The sequence below is a fragment of the Phyllopteryx taeniolatus genome, chromosome 3 (genome assembly GCF_024500385.1).
Source record: "Phyllopteryx taeniolatus isolate TA_2022b chromosome 3, UOR_Ptae_1.2, whole genome shotgun sequence".
NCBI lineage: Eukaryota > Metazoa > Chordata > Actinopteri > Syngnathiformes > Syngnathidae > Phyllopteryx > Phyllopteryx taeniolatus.
Window position 1 is genome coordinate 8,292,179 of NC_084504.1, and position 17,759 is coordinate 8,309,937.

Here is a 17,759-nt window from a genome sequence, read left to right on the forward strand (position 1 = left end):
TACTACGACACAAGACACTGAACAAGGCTAAAAATACACTAGCTTTTGAATTAATACGCGACGGCGACTCGGAGTAAATGTCTTTTAGGGAGCCGATCGATGACGTCATTGATCGGATCTGCGAATTATGACATGAAAGCCGATCAGCATAAAATGCTAATTATCGGCCGATACCGACCAAACCGGTCAGATCGGTGTAAAATCTAATTTAAATGTAATATATGTTTGTTTATATAATACACAATAATAATACACATTTATAATAATAAAAAAATAATTATGTTATTATTTATTTTTACTGCTGCTCTAACAACTGTATTTCCCCTCTGTGGATCAATAAAGGATATCTTAATTCCCATAAATTTTTCCCAACTTTGAAAATTTTGTGACACCTCATTTTCGCTGCGATGCTGACAGCCATCTTGTGTGTGTCAGGTGCTGGATCAGGAGGTCCCCAAGGAGGAGCCCATCACCCTCCACTTCCTGGCCAAGTTCTACCCGGAGAACGTTGAAGAGGAGCTGGTGCAGGACATCACGCAGCATCTCTTTTTTCTGCAGGTCTGGTTCATATTCACATACACTGGTTTGCTGAGAGTTGTTTTTTTTTTTTTTTATTGTTAAGATACGAGCAGAAGAACAAAAATATTCACAACAGAATTTGGCACTCAACCAGCAACAGGTAACATGGCATCCGTCTTCTTGTATATCCACAAGACTCTGTTGTTCTTCATTTATTATCCACTGTTTTCTCCTTTTACATAGTGCCCACCGAGTGTTCAGACTGAGACACCACATTACTGAAATGCCTTGTGTTACAGGCTACATTTAAGTGAAAAACAGTTGGATGTTAAATGTCAGTCATGACAAGTTGTTACTCTAAATTGTGTTCTACTGAATGAACCTCTCTCACACATGCTTTCAGACACGCACATACTCGCTCCTGCGCACTCTCTCCCTCGCTCTCCTTCCCTGTCTTCCTCTCACACACACAAACACACACACATGCATGCAAATAACCTCAGTGAACACAAACAGTCAAATAACACAAAACTACACGCACACACAAATAGGATGAAAAACACATGCTAACAGGATCATAAACACGCACACACACAAAAACGCAAATGCAAACCTTATGCCATGTGTGAAAAAAGTAGGTAGATATGTGTTTTTGTTTTTGAATAATATTTGATTAAAATAAAGAAGACATATTGAAGACATAATTGACCGAGCTTCTCACCGTATCTCTAAGGGAGAGCCAGGACAACGAGCAGGGGAAACTCATTTCGGCCGCTTGAATCCATGATCTTGTTCTTTTTAAGTGAGAGTAGGAACATAGATCGACCGGTAAATTGCGAGGTTCGCCTTTCGGCTCAGCTCTTTCTTCACCACGACTGACTGATATACAGAGTCTGCATTACTGCAGACGCTGCACCGATCTGCCTGTTGCTTTCCTGCTCCATTCTTCCCTCACTCGTGAACAAAGACCCCAAAATACACTTCTTTTTATAATGGTAAAGACAAAAGTGCATAACGGCAAAGACATAAACAGCTTGATAAAAATCATGTGAGTTGCACAATTTTACGTGTTTCCCTTTAAACTCTGCAGATACAAGTGCATAAATTATACTCACTACTCACTGAACCTCCTGTCTTTATACAGTCGTAAGAACGGTAAAGAGATGGAATAGTTCCAACACGTTCGCAAATTCATATATATTCATATCTCAGAAAGAACCCCATTTATTTTGCTGTCTGGTATTGGGTGAATGCAAAATGGCTGCCTCATCCTCACAGATCCCTCTGGCGTATTGCAACAACATAATGAGGATCTCTGCAGTGGCATTAACAGCAAAGACAGTTTGAGTGAAAGAGAAGGACCGTTCCACAAAAAGGGAACTCTGAAGACACGAAGGCTTCTTTCACACTGCAGGGCATGAGGCACAACTGCGTGGCGGCGTTTTTACGGAAGTACAGTAAATGCGGCTCCTCGCGGAGGTCTTGTCATTTGTGGCAATTTCAAGGATTGAAATATATTTTCTTATATTTAGCAGTTGTAAAGCATTTTCTTTTCACCATTGACTGTTTTCTGCTCCTTCGTCCGCCGTTGCCGTTTTGTGGTGTGTCTGTTTTGTCGAACCATTGTGACGTTTGTCTCCACGTGATGACGTATGGGTCCGGATGCTTGCCCCGTGAGCGTCCATACTGCACTGACGTCAGATACTTATCCGATTTATATCCAGAAGTGGGCCTGGGTCGGATATGAAAAAAATCTGAATTGTACTGTTCACACTGACATAAAAAAATTCTGATACTTGTGACATTGGGAAAAGAACATCTGAATTGACCTGTAGTGTGAACATAGCCTATGATGAATTTGAAAAAGGAAAGGAAAAGAAAAATCCATTATATCTAAATATTTAATTTGCATCTTCAGAAAATATGTTGCAAGTCATGAAACTTTATTTTGGACACATAACAGTAAAGCCTTTTTGGCATTAAGAGTAAAAAAAAAAAATTACTCTAGAAAACTTTTTTTCTCCCTTAGAAACAATAAGGCGACACTTATTAGCACATCTGCCTCACAGTTCTGAGCTCCTGGGTTCAAATCCGGCCTCCACTGTGTGGAGTTTGCATATTCTCTCCGTGCCTGCGTGGGTTTTCTCCGGGTACTCCGGTTTCCTCCTATATCCCAAAAACGTGTATGGTAGGTTAATTGAAGACTAAATTGTCTGGAGGTGTGAATGTGAGTGCGAATGGTTGTTTGACCATTTCAGTCAGCTGGGATAGGCTCCACCACACCCGCGACCCTAGTGAGGATAAGCGATACGGAAATTGGATGGATAGATAGACACAATGACCATTTGATGGATTAACAACTGCCAATAATTTTAACACTCATATCAGTGAAATTAATGGATTTTCAAAAGGAAATTTAGTGGGCCATGTCTTTACCGTAATTGATCAAATGGTCTGGAAATGACTCATTTATTTTTATTATCGCTAACAATTGCTTCTTTGGCCCGCAGGGGGGCAAGCTTCAGTCTGACTTCCCCCCCCCCCCCCCCCCGCCCGCCGTACTTTTCAACATGTTTCCCGCCTCGTCGTGCGTGTCCAAGTGCGAGTCAACGTATGAAGTGGATCACCAGAAGCTGCAGCAGCCTCTCTGGTGTAATGTCACCGTTTGCCCTCCCTGTGTGCCCCTTTATTTCATCACTGACCAATTAGGCTTTACGGGCTGTGTTATTGGTTCCGTTAATAACATATTCTCCATGGGAGTCCCACGCCCCGTCCTGCCCACTGAGCCTGATTAGTTCGAGTAGAGAGGGACACCTGTATAGCTTTTCAGCCGCCCGTCGGCAACACTTCATTTATTTATTCAGGACGGAAGAAAAGAAAAGAGGATGAGCGAGGGCTCCGTGTTACGCCGTTAATTCCTGCCACACCAACATCAGGCGTGACAGCAGGATTAGCTTTTAGCCACAAGCGTCATACGTCAACCGGAACGAATCACAAAACGCACGCACGCGGGTGCGCTCACGCGCTCGCTCACTCCATCCATTACTTTCTCTCTCTCTCTCTCTCTCTCTCGCTCTCTCTCTCTCTTTCTCTCTCTTCTTCTGGTTAGCACATCTACCTTAAAGTTCTGAGGGCTCGTGTTCAAATCGGGCCTCGCCTGTGTGGAGTTTGAATGTTCTCCCCGTGCCTGCGTGGGTTTTCTACGGGTCCTCCGGTTTCCTCCCACATCCCAAAAACACGCATGGTGGGTTAATTGCAGACTCTAAATTGCCCATAGGTGCGAATGTGAGTGCAAATGGTTGTTTGTTTATATGTGCCCTGCGATTGGCTGACGACCACTTCAGGGTGTACCCTGCCTCTCGACCATAGTCAGCTGGGATAGGCTCCAGCACACCCGCGACCCGTGTGAGTATAAGCGGTAGGGAAAATGGATGGATGTATTCATATGAAGGAGATGTCATCATTCCCTGTATGTATTTCTCTGATTTCCATCTTTAATAAAACATTCACGCCATTAATATTTATGTGGATAGTTCCTCAGGCTCACCACCACTAATTGGGAAATTACAGAACGTATCACAATTTTTGGAATTGTTCTGTTCGAATATTATTATTCCAGGTTGTGTGGGGAAAGGAAGGTGGCATCATGCATACCAAATAGTGCACCGGTGCCCAAAGTCCAATCTGGGACTATTTGTGGCCCACTGCAAATTTTTATTATTGGCCCACAATGTATTCTAATAATGAAATTAAACTGGGCCCACATCAGAAAGTCAGCCAACTCTTTTTTTATTCGCTGACACCCACGTCACTCACCAGGGCAGGCCCTACTTTTTAAAGCTATACACACTCAAAAGTCAGGGATCATACAGTGTACAGTGGGGCAAAAAAGTATTTAGTCAGCCACCATTTGTGCAAGTTCTCCCACTTAAAAAGATGAGAGAAGCTTGTAATTTTCATCAGAGGCTGAAATTCCGAGGATTTGGACAATTTTAAGTTAAACAAAATCTCTAAACGATTAAGCGATTTTCAAAATAGTTGTTGTTAATTTGATGCTCGATTAGTTGTCGATTAATTGTTGCACCTCTACAGAAGAGACAAATCCTGATAATGAGTGTGACTAGTTTTGTGACGAAACGTTTGTGATGAAAAAAGGCAGGAAATTCAGTTTTTGGGATGAGTTGGCTGCGTATTATCAGTAATACTGTCAAAATGAGAGGAATATTTGCTTTGCAAGTCAATTTAGTGTGCGCCCCTAAATTTTCTGCTTGGGCCCCTGAAATGGTAAGTTAGGGGCCCTGAATACTAATACCTTTCTTGCTTTGTCATCGATAAAACCAAGCTGATTTTAACTGTTCTTTTAATATTTTAACTGCTTGGCATATGTTAACTTACAACATATTGAATTGGTTTTAACACGTTTCCTAAACACAAGGTGAAGTTGCCCCTCTCTTTCTACCAGTTTTCTCTATGTGGCCCTCAGTGGAAACATTTTTGGACACCCCTGCAATGGGTTGTCAGTGCTGATTTATTTTTAAATCACTCCACAGGTGAAGAAGAAGATCCTGGAGGAGGAGATCCACTGTCCTCCAGAAGCTTCTGTGCTGTTGGCCTCCTACGCCGTACATGCTAAGGTCAGGATCGCTTTGGACCTTTACTCTCTGATGGCCTGATTTAATAAGATCGTGTTGACTAACAGATTACAGTGCAGTTGGCAACTGGTGTAAAAGTGGTAGGGACCGTAGTATTTAAAAAAGGGTTTTGTACTTTAGGTAGCTCTAATGGTTTTCATCATGGGAAAATTGGGAGAGCACCGTAAGTGCAAAATGAAGCTTGAAGTGATAGAATTTGAAGTGTCAGTGGAAGAGGCAAACTAACCCTGGATAGTTGGCATTTAGAGAACGTGAGTGCTTACGATTGAGTTATTTAAACTCCCCGTGTGATGGGAAACAAGTTGCATATGCGCAGTCTATCTATCGCGCCAATAATTTTGGGGATGCCAGCAAGTGCATAAAAGCTATGTTTTTTTTTATTTACCTAAAACCAAGTGCTTGTGAATTGGATGTATGTACAGGGGGTACGGAAAGTATTCCGACCCCCTTAAATTTTTCACTCTTTTTATATTGCAGCCATTTGCTAAAATCATGCAGTTCATTTTTCCCCTCATTAATGTGCACATAGCACCCCGTATTGACAGAAAAAAAACGGAATTGTTGAAAAAGATTTTTAAAAAAAGAAAAACTGAAATATCACACAGCCATAAGTATTCAGACCCTTTGCTCAGTATTTAGTAGAAGCACCCTTTTGAGCTAATACAGTCATGAGTCTTTTTGGGAATGATGCAACAACCTGGATTTGGAGATCATCTGCCATTCCTCCTTGCAGATCCTCTCCAGTTCTGTCAGGTTGGATGGTGAACGTTGGTGGGCAGCCATTTTCAGGTCTTTCCATCCATCCATCCATTTTCTGAGCCGCTTCTCCTCACTAGGGTCGCGGGCGTGCTGGAGCCTATTCCAGCTAACATCGGGCAGGAGGCAGGGTACACCCTGAACCGGTTCCCAGCCAATCGCAGGGCACATACAAACAAACAACCATTCGCACTCACATTCACACCTACGGGCAATTTAGAGTCGTCAATTAACCGAGCATGCATGTTTTTGGGATGTGGGAGAAAACCCATGCAGGCACGGGGAGAACATGCAAACTCCACACACTTTGCCTTTACTAGCTTAGCTACGCCATTAGCATGCAGCTCAAAGGGCCGTGTTGAATCTATCTATTGTATATATCCATGAAAACAATACACTGACACGTGGGAAAAACATCCATGCTACTTCAACCACCTCCAACCAACCTTGCACCGGATGTATCTTAGCGAAAAATAATTTTCGAAAATTGTAGACATAAAACCAAAAAGGAACTGGCTTTGTTGTGAAAATGGTATGAGTGGCCAAGGTTAAAAGCAACAGCAAAATTCACATGCATTTACAGTAAATTTTTATTAAATTGAATTACGTTTTAGTTTTTTGTTTGAAATTCATGTTTGGCTGTTTTTTTTTTCTTTCAAGTTATTTTGTGTACAACGGATGGGTGGTTAATTTTGTACACAAATAAAATATAGCGCGGCACGGTGGACGACTGGTTAGCACATCCGCCTCACAGTTCTGAGGACCTGGGTTCCAATCCGGCCCTGCTTGTGTGGAGTTTGCATGTTCTCCCTGTACCTGCATGGGTTTTCTCCAGGTACTCCGGTTTCCTCCCACATCCCAAAAACATGCAGGATAGGTTAATTGAAGACTCTAAATTGCCCGTAGGTGTGAATGTGAGTGTGAATGGTTGTTTGTTTCTATGTGCCCTGCGATTGGCTGGCGACCAGTGCAGGGTGTACCCCGCCTCTCGCCCCAAGATAGCTGGGATGGGCTCTAGCACGCCCGCGACCCTAGTGAGGATGAGCAGAACGGAAGATGAATGAATAAAATATCGTGTACCTGTTTTGAATTGGGAAAAAAATTTAAAACTTTCCCCCAATTACGAAGGGTTCCGTGAATGCGCTTATAAAACTTGCGGGGTTCAAATTGCCTACAAGTTTAAGAACCACTGCCTTATATCCTACAGACGCACCAAAAATGCATTGCCGAATAGAGGATACAGTAGGTGGGGATCATTTTTGTTCCTGGCATTTTAAAAATGTTTACACTAATGGAAAATATTCATCATCCATCCATCCTTAACCCTAGCCCGAACTGCCGTCATCATCGACTTTCATACGTGCTATTTATAAACGCAGTTGAAAAGACACAGGAAGTCTCCTCTTTTGTGATTAAGGGCTTTACAAATTAACTTGACTTTCATTTTGTAGAGGTCCTTTCAAAAAAAAAAAAAAAAAAACTACAGTTAAGAGATTTTGTCCAATTGCGACCATATTTGAAGCACAGTGAAAAAACACAAACTAAGCCCTTTGGCTTATCAGATTCTGATGGTATGATAACTGTGAGCAAAAATATCTTGGTTGCATGGTATTACGGTGTTGCAATTACAGGTCTAAATGTATTATTTGAAAATGTTTGGGTACATAACCTTTTCTCATTAAACATGAAACATTCTCCAGAGGTACAATAGTAAATGTGAAAAGAAAATGAGCAAGTAAATTCGTCTAAATAAAATCCAAATCTATTACCACAGTAAAATGATTAGCTACTTTACTGCCACTCTCCACTTTGTGAAGTAACGTCAGAGCGTAAATGAACAGATGTTAGCCATGCTAGTTCTCTAGTTATCTGCCTCAGTAGCGAGCCTTTAGTATTTATTTCACCAATAGTAGACATGCTAACAACTTCATTTCAAGATAGTTGTATTAATATAGCAATGTTTCCTTGAATTTGTCAAAGTGTGACAGATGGTGCTGTCATAAATGTGATATTTTATTGGAAGTATTGCCTCGTTTAGTAGCCACTTTTCATAAGCATGTTTCACATATCCTTTCTCTACCAAGCCGTGTTACCAAAAATTTACCAAAAGAGCCAACATTTTTGACAAGGGCAAAAGTCATAGGACGGACTGACTGTTCGCACCAACAATGAAAGGGTTTAAGAGGGGAGGGGTTGAATCACTTTGCCTGGACTGACGACTTATGAAAAAAAAAAAAAAAAAAAGCGTCTCGTACCACTGATGGAAATTTTTAGCCATTTTGAAACCATGATTTTTTTTTTTTTAAATTGCGGTATACTACCCACGCTCAATAAATGATTAAAAGACTCCTGTTAACTAAACTTTACATCGTCACCTCTTGACAATCTTCACATCGTCTCACCTTCGTCTCATTGTTTCAGTCACACCCCGCCAACTTTGGCAAGCTCTGGTATGGTAATCGATTGATCTTCAAATCCCGAAAATTGCCAATGTACAAGAACAGCTTGCAGAAATCCCTCCACAAGAGAGCCTTCAGGCGATCAGAATCAGAGACGTTGGGCTTGAGTGAGCCTGTCTCGCTTAAGTTGACAGAAAGAGAGCCTTTTTGACAGTTGGACATGGTCCGGAGAGGAGTGCTACCTTCCGGGTTGGTAAGGACCCCCAAGAGGCTTTCCCCTCGCTAGCCCCCCTAACCCCTCCACCTCCTTGCCAATCTAATAGCCCGAGAGAAGCTGCAGTGCGGATCAGGAAAAAAGCCACATAAGCTGTGTGCTGCCCACAGTCAGCATTCAGCAAAACGTGTGGGCTCTACACTCTGTTTTGTTTTAAGAAGCAATCGGCTTTGATTAGAGTCGTTTAATAAGTTTTCTATAGACAGATTCTTGTTTGGGCATGTGCTAGAATGAACCTCATTTGATTTGCTAGCCTTGGCTGGCGCTCGCTCATCATTATGCAAGCCCGGAGACGTTGTCAAGTGTGTTCCGAGACTCTTTGAAGGAGTTTTATCTTCGTGGCACGACAGGCCCTTAAATCGGGTTCCTGTCGGAGCACAAAATGGCGCATAACTCACAGAAGGTTGTAAAAAGCCACGCCGAGCAAAATGCACACGCTGTCGCACCAGCAGATAGGTTTGTTAAGCATTTTCTTTGGCTTTTTTGTATGATGCCGCAACAGAAGGGTGAACCAAAAATTGATGGTAGTTGGAAAGGTTCTGGCTTTGTCAACTCATTGACTGGCAGCTGTTTTCAAAGCACAGCTTCCAATCTTGCTGTCCATTTTAGAGCATTTTGACTGATATTTCAAGAGCCACAGAATATTGTGGTCTGACAATATAAACACTGAACCTACCAAAACAAAGAGTAAACGCTCTTCTTTCACCAGAATTGTTGTTGTTGTTTGAGGTTTTTCCGTTCTTACGTAATCAGCAGTATAAATGTATTGGTTTCCACTTTCCGCTTTCTGACCAACAAGTGGAGAAAACAAGCTTCTTGTGAAAAGATAAGTGAAGCTGAACAGTGACTTTGACACAGATATTTTGTGGATTTTTTGACACCTCAAACTATAAGGCAACAAAAATAAGACTGAGAAAGGGCTTTTGATGGCAAAATAAGAAACACGCAGGCTCATTGCAGGGCTCAAGTTGAATGTCAGTGGGGTTTTTTTTTTACATGGCGTTCGTCATTCATCCATGAACTGCATCATATTTTCGGATCCCTTTCACATTTGACCCGGTACTGTACCAATTCCTGGTACCTAGGAATCGATACTGGTACTCAACGGTACCAATTTTCAGTACTTTTGTGTGAGTTTATGTGGTGATAAATAATTTGTCCGATAATAAAATCTCCAAATTTTTCGGTTTAACATTTACTTTTCAATATATAAATTTTGACAAAAATAACAAAACAACACCTCAAGTGTAAAACAAATGAGCAAAAGAGGATGGAGTGAAAATAAAGGTATATATCGTGAGTGACAAACAAGGTTTATTCCTCTATTTTCCAAATAATAAAGTATAAGACAAATAATACATAAAGTACTATAAAATACAAAATCCAAAGCAAATTTCTTTGCAATGAACCGCACAAGGAAGAAAGATAAACAGTAATAGTATTACAACATATGTATGGCCTCCTCAGCTGTTTTCGCTATTTTGTACCGAGTTTTATCGATTCACTAAAGATTGTCTCATATGAATGCCGGACTTTAAACTAATTCGTTAGACTCTGCTTGCTCGATGTCACACTTTGCAACCCCGAAACTGTGGTTAAACAGCTATCAGCGGTCCGCTGCTACTATTTCGTCAGTCATTAGCCAAAAGCTAGCATCGTGGGTGCCGGTGCCAATCACCGTTGTGGGACTTGTGTGGCTCTCCTCTGGGCTGTGTGGCTGCATCGGCCAGCCTTCTGGTGTGCCCCACGAAGCACTGCCGCTTGGACCAGTCTGCTGCTCTCCTGGCTGCGTACCTGTGCTGGCCACATTCCTCTCCTCTGCTTCTGCTGTGGTTTAACTTCAATCTCCCATCATGTGGAATATTAATCTGCTCTATATGGATTGTGATGTCTGTTTCCGTTACTTTTCCACCATATGTCCGATGCACGCTGGTTTGTTGTGAACGTGAGTGAAGTCAGGCATGAGTGACGTCATTACACTCTTGCGCAGAACTGATGTGTTCAAGTGAGCCATGGAAATCAGCCAACTCGTCCACTATGGCTGTCCGCACAGTCACATTGGGCGCGCTTAGGTCCCAAAATATGGTACAGATGAATTTGACCAGATTTGGTACTTAGTTGTACTGACAGAATTCGATCTACTAGTCATTACAGTGCTTTATAAATCAAAATTTCACAGACAAGCCGGGCAAGACCCTTTTCCCTGCCTACTCGTTGTAATATGTACTTGCCGAATATATAGTTGGTGCCAAAAAAAGTTGCGTTCGAGTTGACGAATGTAGACCTCAATGGCAGTCGATAAGTTGAGGGGGCGTGGCCTAGTGAGTGACATGAAAAACATGGCCGATGAGTCTTTGTGTGAACTTCCGGACGTGACTTTTGGCATACTATAGCTGTTTGCTAGTGTTTTCATTTTGTATTTGTGTGTTTGGTTGCTTGTCAGGTTCCCTAAATGGCTGAAAATGCATCGGCGACAATGACTCTCCTTGCCTACATGCGAGGGCATTACAGTATCTTAATTGCTCAATTTTTTTTCCCACTTCACTCAACAGCAGCGTATTTGAAGCTCACTTGTAATTAAAAAAATTTCCCCCACTCACAAAAAAGTTGGTTGTAAGTCGTAGGCAATTCTAAACAATTTTGGTTGGTTTGTCAATTGCTCGCATTGTTTCGCTGTTTACAGCATGGCTCAGTCCCTTTCCCCCATCAGTAGCTGGCATTTACTATATACAGGGTGAGGTATCAGTTAGTCGCATGACACATTGGGCGGCCACTAAAAACAGGCTAATTTCAACAAGAAAAACAATAGGTTTGTTTTTAAAACACCTGGGAACTGATTTAAATTGTGGGGGAAAAAATGCATAATTATGTTGTCAACGTTTAAGACAAACATGAAATTTAAGGTGGTAGTTAGGGTGTGTTATTGGCTGAATTAAGTTTTGCTTTAGCCCTACATAGTATTTTGCAGATTTGGTCAAAGAATCTCATCTAAGTAACATAAGATGGTAGATTTTTGAGCTCATCCTGGCTCAATGGATCTGCAGTGGCTTCTCCCTGCTGTTTTGTATTCTGAGAGCGAGCTGCGCCACAAGTGGATTTTGACAGGGCACTTTGGAGATAAAGCCGCTCCAGGAGGAAAATACAGAGGGAATCGTCTCTCTGACGCAGAGGGCCGGTCGAGCGTGAGCTGAACGAGTCTGACCGAGTGGGAAGCGAGACGACGGGTTCTGAAGTGAGACGCCGAGCTCAGACGTCGCCGCCTCCAGTCACAAGTCCAATATTCAGTTTTATTTTTAGCTTGGGCAAACTCCACATTACAGCCTGGAAAATGGTCAACCCGTGACATGCTTCGGTCCTCCCTGGCTCAATTACCGCCCTTAACGTTGTCTGCAGTAATTGGAAGTAAGGGGAAGGTGTGGAATCACAATGTGGCTCGGGTCATGGCGCATTAGCGCTTTTGGCAACAGGTGACGAGCTGAGGAGAGGATGTGAAGAAAATGGAGGGGAAAAACATGCAATCAATGACTCCTGTGTCATCTTACACTTTATTGGCAATTACAAGTACACCAGCATTCCACTTCTTCTAGAATTTGCCCATGGAGGGACTCTTTGGGGAGGGGCTACCTTCAAAACAAAGCTGTTTGGTCATGTTTTATGGCGAAACCTTAAACTTTGCTATCATACTCCTCCTCTCAATTTAGGGTTGTCCATCTGTCTAGTATACATGATTTAAATTTGTTTGTAGGAGATTTTGTCTTTGTAGGACCCCAGTGAATGTCCCTAAAATGACCACTTGAGCCTTTTTTTGTGAGTCTACTCATGATAGACATGTCTACTAAATTTCATGTTGCTAAGTTGGGGACTGAGTTTTCAGTCTTTTGGGGTTCGTCTCTGCAGGACCCCTGAAAATGGCCTTAAAATGGCTGTTTCAAACCAAAATAGCTGTTTCAAACCTCCCTGTCTTTTTTGACATGGCTTCTTGAGACCTTTTTGTGGGTCTACTCACATGCCTGCCAAATTACATGCTGGTAAGTGACATTGGCTTCGGGGGCTGACTTTTCACAAACTCTCTAATAGTTCATCTTTGTAGAATCCCTGAAAATGAGCCTAAAATGGCCGCTTCAAACAAAAATAGCCGAGTTCCTATGTCTTTTCAAGCATAGCTTCTTGAGACAGCTTGTCTGTCCGTTCATAATGGACATTTCTCCTAAATTTCATGTTGCTCAGTGAAACGGTTTTCGCGGACTGAATTTCCAAACACTCTTCGAGTGGTGTTTGTGGAAGTGTTTGTAGACTACATCATCTTGTTGTTGAAATCCATATAATGCTTCATTTCTTTGCAGTAAACGATTATTGATAACTGTGGTCAGCAGCAACCTTCTCCCTAATGAAAATTAAAAACCTGCTCCCGCTGTGCATACTGCAGAAAATAGTAATTGGACTAGTCAACCGTTCAAGGTACAATGATCATACTAATCCACTGTTTTCCAACGCATATGCCCCGCAAAAACTAGGTTTGAAAAATACGTGGAAAAGTAAGGAAATTAGGACTCTGTTACTTAAGCAAAATTATCTTCCTGTAGAAAAGGTAAATTTTACTCTGAAGATTTCTTGAAACAAGTAAACATAGCTCCCCCCCCCTCCCCCCATATAAAAGTGTATTGATACTACCCATACAGTAGAATTACGCTAAGAGGAGGTTTGAGATATGACTGATCCGACTTATGAGTTTTTCAGGATACATTCCTTTTGACTTGCGAGCAAAAATTTTAGATATGAGCGCTGGATGGTGGCGGTAAACTCAACTCACTTCACAAGAAGCAGCAGTTTGGTGGATAGTGATCACTTCTTCAAAAAAAGAAGTTCAAGCTGTTTATTCCCACTCCCAGTTGAAGTTCACTGTCAAACTAAGAGAATTACACGTTGTGTATTTAAAAAAAACAAAAACACAACTTTTAGTCCGCCTGCTTAAAGCTAACACATAATGAGAAACGCCATAGACGGCGCAGTGTTGTCCCCTTTAAGCAACAGATATTTTAACTCAAGCCAGGAGCAACACATGTAGACAGATAATATAACAATACTCACTGGCCTATATTCTTTATCCTCTGCAAAGAACCGCTAATATTATTGCCGCTTACTGAGGAGCTGATACTGTCTCTATATATATTCAGAGTTGGCCCTGGGTCATGAAACCTCTTAGCCAATGTGGCTAAACAGTATAAAACCTCCTAGCCACACTTGTGTGTAGTTAGCCACAACATCACGTGTTTATGTGGCTAAACCTTTAGCCAAATTTAGGCAGTCCTCGTCACTGGGCACTAAGCCGATAAGGTTTAACGATCAGAAGGAGATTTGTTATCTTCAGCATTATTCACTAAACATACAAAAATATTATTCTAGAGCATGACCAACACAACATTGCATATAGCCAACAAATAAGCAACTTTCCTGTAGGCCAGGCCTAAATGTTATGATGAATGATATGAAGAAGAAATCTTTATTTTACTTATCACACTAGAATATTGACTTATTGAATTAACTTCATCCCTTGTAAAAATGTAATACTGTATCATGATGCTGTTGTCAGTAGCAGTTGCATCGCTGTCAGTGTCAGTATATAGAGATAAAGTGGAGTGATACGAGTGATGCTTTTCATCACCAAGATGTGCGTATAAAAGCGGTTCAAATGGTAAACTATGTTAAATGTTAATTAATGTTCTTATCAATGAAAGTCAAACTGTTGAGATGATTTAGTTGTTATTATTGGATAATCATCAAGAAGGATATTAAGGACTTTATATAGAATTTTCTCAAATCCAAACTTTTTAGTTGAAGATAAACATTAATATTCAGATTTTTGGTGGTAAATATTAGTCGGCTTTAGCTGTCGGATAATTGCAACAGATTTCAAAAGCAGGACAAATTACATAATGGGTTGGAGGGGCCGTGACTATGTTTTCCTTGGGCCCCAAATGACTAACTAGTTACGCCCTGGTTCTAGCCAGTGCCGCAGCCGCTCAGCGTGACAATCAAAGTGGATTAGCGGCTCGTGACTTGATGAAGAAGGCAGCTGGCCAGCTGCGAGAGCTAATGTGAATTGCAGGACACATTGACACTTCAAACGTGCGTCGCAATAATAAATATGCATGCTTCAATTTGGTGCCAAGCGGCATCGGATCCTGTCTTATCCCATGCACTGCTCCCCGAAGCTGGGAAAGCCCGTGAGCCTGACTGCTTAGCCAACAGCGGTTGCACAGCGGATTGAAGCATTTTACGAAGCGGATGGGAAAACTAAACCGCTAACACCGTTCACACCGTTCACACATGGCAGAATGAGCTTGCTCACTTTAACTTTTATCAGGAAGGACTTTTGAGTTTTAACACAGGTAATTTTGATTTGCCAGTATGGCGAAAATGGCCAGTATTCGGGCAGCGTGAACCCTACATTCATATTTCTGTATTATAACTGCCCCCAGGTGGCCAAGGTGCACATACCAGATACAAAATGTCCATTGAATTGAAGCAAAAAATTGTGTCAAATTTAAATTATTTGCATTCTGTTTAATTATGTCATTGTGTTGTATTTATAACGTAAAATAACATAGAATGCTTTTGTTGTTATTTAAAAAAAAAATGTTACAAAAAATTTGGGGTGATGTTGGAACTGATTATTGGCATTTCCATTCATTTCAATGAGGAAGGATTACTTGATGGACAAGTTCTTTGAGTTACGAGGACATTCACAAAATGAATTAAACTCAAGGCACCACTGTAATGTCAGACATTACATGTGATTTTTTTTGCTTGGGAGGGTTGTTAAAAAATATATAATGTAAGACATATTCTTAATCTGCAATAAAACAGTCACTTTCAAGTGATGATTTTTTTTTCCTTTTTGAGGGCGATAAGTGCAGGTTTGTTTTTGTTTTTTATTTGGGATAAAAGGATTGCTAAGATAAGCTCTGCTTTCTCTATCTCCATTTTATCTATTTCCATTTCAAACAGGTTGTTTTTTGTTTTGTTTGTTTCTGTGATATTTTATTACGTTGTTGGTTGCTACTAGTCTTGTTGGACCTCAGTGCGGCTTTTTATACGGTAGATCATAATATACAGCTGAACAGGTTAGAAACGTGGGTAGGAACACGTCCTAAATGGAACAGTCCTTAAATGGACTCCTTTCCTCCAGGTCCTACCTGGAGGAAAGGAGTTATTTTGTAACCATTGGAAGTGTTCAATCTCATCGAATGGCAATGACCTATGGGGTCCCTCAAGGGTCAGTTCTTGGACCCCTCCGGTTCAGCCTGTATATGCTACCCTCGGGTCAAATTCTTCAGAACTTTAATTTTGACTATCATAGCTATACAAATGACACACAGTTATATCTAGCAGTGTCGCCAGATGACTACAGTTCAATCGAAGTGTTGTGTCACTGTCTAAAACAGATAAATATCTGATGAGCCAACATTTTCTTCAATTAAACCACAACAAAATTGAGATAATTGTTTTTGGCAATAAAGAAAAGAGGATTGCTGTGAGTAAATACCTGGAGTCACTCTCTTTAAAAACCAAAGACAAAGTCCGAAACCTTGGTGTTCTGATAGATTCCGACCTGACTTTCAACAGTCATATCAAATCATTGACTAAAACTGCCTTCTACCATCTGAAGAACCTATCCAGAGTGAAGGCTTGCATGTGTCAAGCAGACCAGGAGAAGCACATCCATGTTTTTATCTTAAGTAGACTTGACTATTGTAATGGTCTTCTGACTGGACTCCCCAAAAACAGGGTTAAACAGCTGCAGCTCATTTAGAATGCTGCAGCTTGGGTTCTGACCAGAACAAAGAGGTCAGAGCATATTACTCCAATTCTAAAGTCTTTACACTGGCTTCCAGTCAGCTTTAGAATAGATTTTAAAGTTCTGCTCGTGGTCTATAAATCACTAAACGGTTTAGGTCCTGAATACATGAATGAAATGCTAATGGTATATATACCCAGTAGGGCTCTGAGATCGACAGACTCAAGTCAAATATTGGAGCACAGAGTCCAAAGCAAACACGGTGAAGCAGCATTTAGCTATTACACTGCACACAAATGGAATAAATTGCCAACAGAAGTGACGTCAGCCCCAACTGTGCATGTTTTTAAGTCCATGTTAAAAACTCTTCTTTTTCCCCCCATGCTTTTTAGAGCATTTCTCCTTTTAAATGATATTTCTTGCACTGTACGTTGTTTTAATTGTATTTTTTCTCCTTGTTTTAAATGTTTATAAGCTTTTTTTGTTTGGTTTTTTTTGGGTTTTTTTTTTTCTTTGTTTTTAAATGCTTTTAATCATGTAAAGCACATTGAGTTACCTTGTGTCTGAAATGCGCTATATAAATAAATATGCTTTGCTTTGCTTTGCTTACGATGATAATTGGTGAGGGCAATGGCTGCAGTTTATCTGTCAATGTGAAATAATCTTTAAAAAAGGACCACATTACTGCTAATTGTCATCCCTTTGCCTCTTTGACCCTTGGGCGTTAAACCGCCTGGGAACCGCCGACTATGTAAATCTCATCCATTAGCTTTAAAGAGCTTGAATATGATGATAAAGGACAGATATGATGATCTTTTCACAGCCACATGACACTTAAAACGTTACACATTTTAGTACGCAGGAGGGAGGGTGATAATTTGAAAGGCATAACTAATGTGTGTGGCTACCTAAAGGGGCTGTGATAGAAATCTTAAAATTAAGTAAGAGGAAGAGAGTTTGATTTAGCTCTGAACCATCTTGTCGATTCGACAGCAAAATAATCTGAATGGCATAACTCCCTTACTGACTACTTCTCTGAACTCAAACACTGGATCTCATCCAACTTTGTGAACAGTGAAAAAACTGAAATCTTACTCATAGGTACCAAGTCCACGCTAGGCAAAATTGACAGTTTTTCCATTATACTTGATAATTCCCCTGTTTACCCCTCCCTTCCAAGCACACATAATCACACATTATCACCTGGTCTACGTACTTTCACTTTAAGAAACATCAATCGCCTGTGTCCATCCCTCGACCCCCACACTGCTGCTGTCCTTGTTCATAGTCTTGTCACTTCCCTCCTGGATTATTGCAATGCTCCTGTTTGGTCTCCCCCACAAGTCACTGCAAAAACTACA

The 17,759-nt window shown here is 41.1% G+C and overlaps 1 protein-coding gene across 6 annotated transcripts in view; it reads left to right on the forward strand.

Moving 5' to 3' along the window:
- nf2a (NF2, moesin-ezrin-radixin like (MERLIN) tumor suppressor a) overlaps window positions 1–17,759 on the forward strand; it is a 70,370-nt gene that overhangs the window by 6,405 nt on the left and 46,206 nt on the right. For 4 of the 6 annotated variants that reach the window (XR_009787623.1, XM_061766815.1, XM_061766819.1 and 1 more), the window contains exons 3-5: window positions 436–522; window positions 623–679; window positions 5,070–5,153. Coding sequence is in view for 5 of the 6 variants with exons in the window: in XM_061766815.1 (XP_061622799.1) it covers window positions 436–522; window positions 623–679; window positions 5,070–5,153 (228 nt within the window). In the remaining variant the exon portion in view is untranslated. Of the gene's footprint in view, window positions 1–435; window positions 559–622; window positions 680–5,069; window positions 5,154–17,759 lie in introns of all 6 variants that reach the window. The other 2 variants (XM_061766816.1, XM_061766820.1) reach the window with 1 other exon arrangement.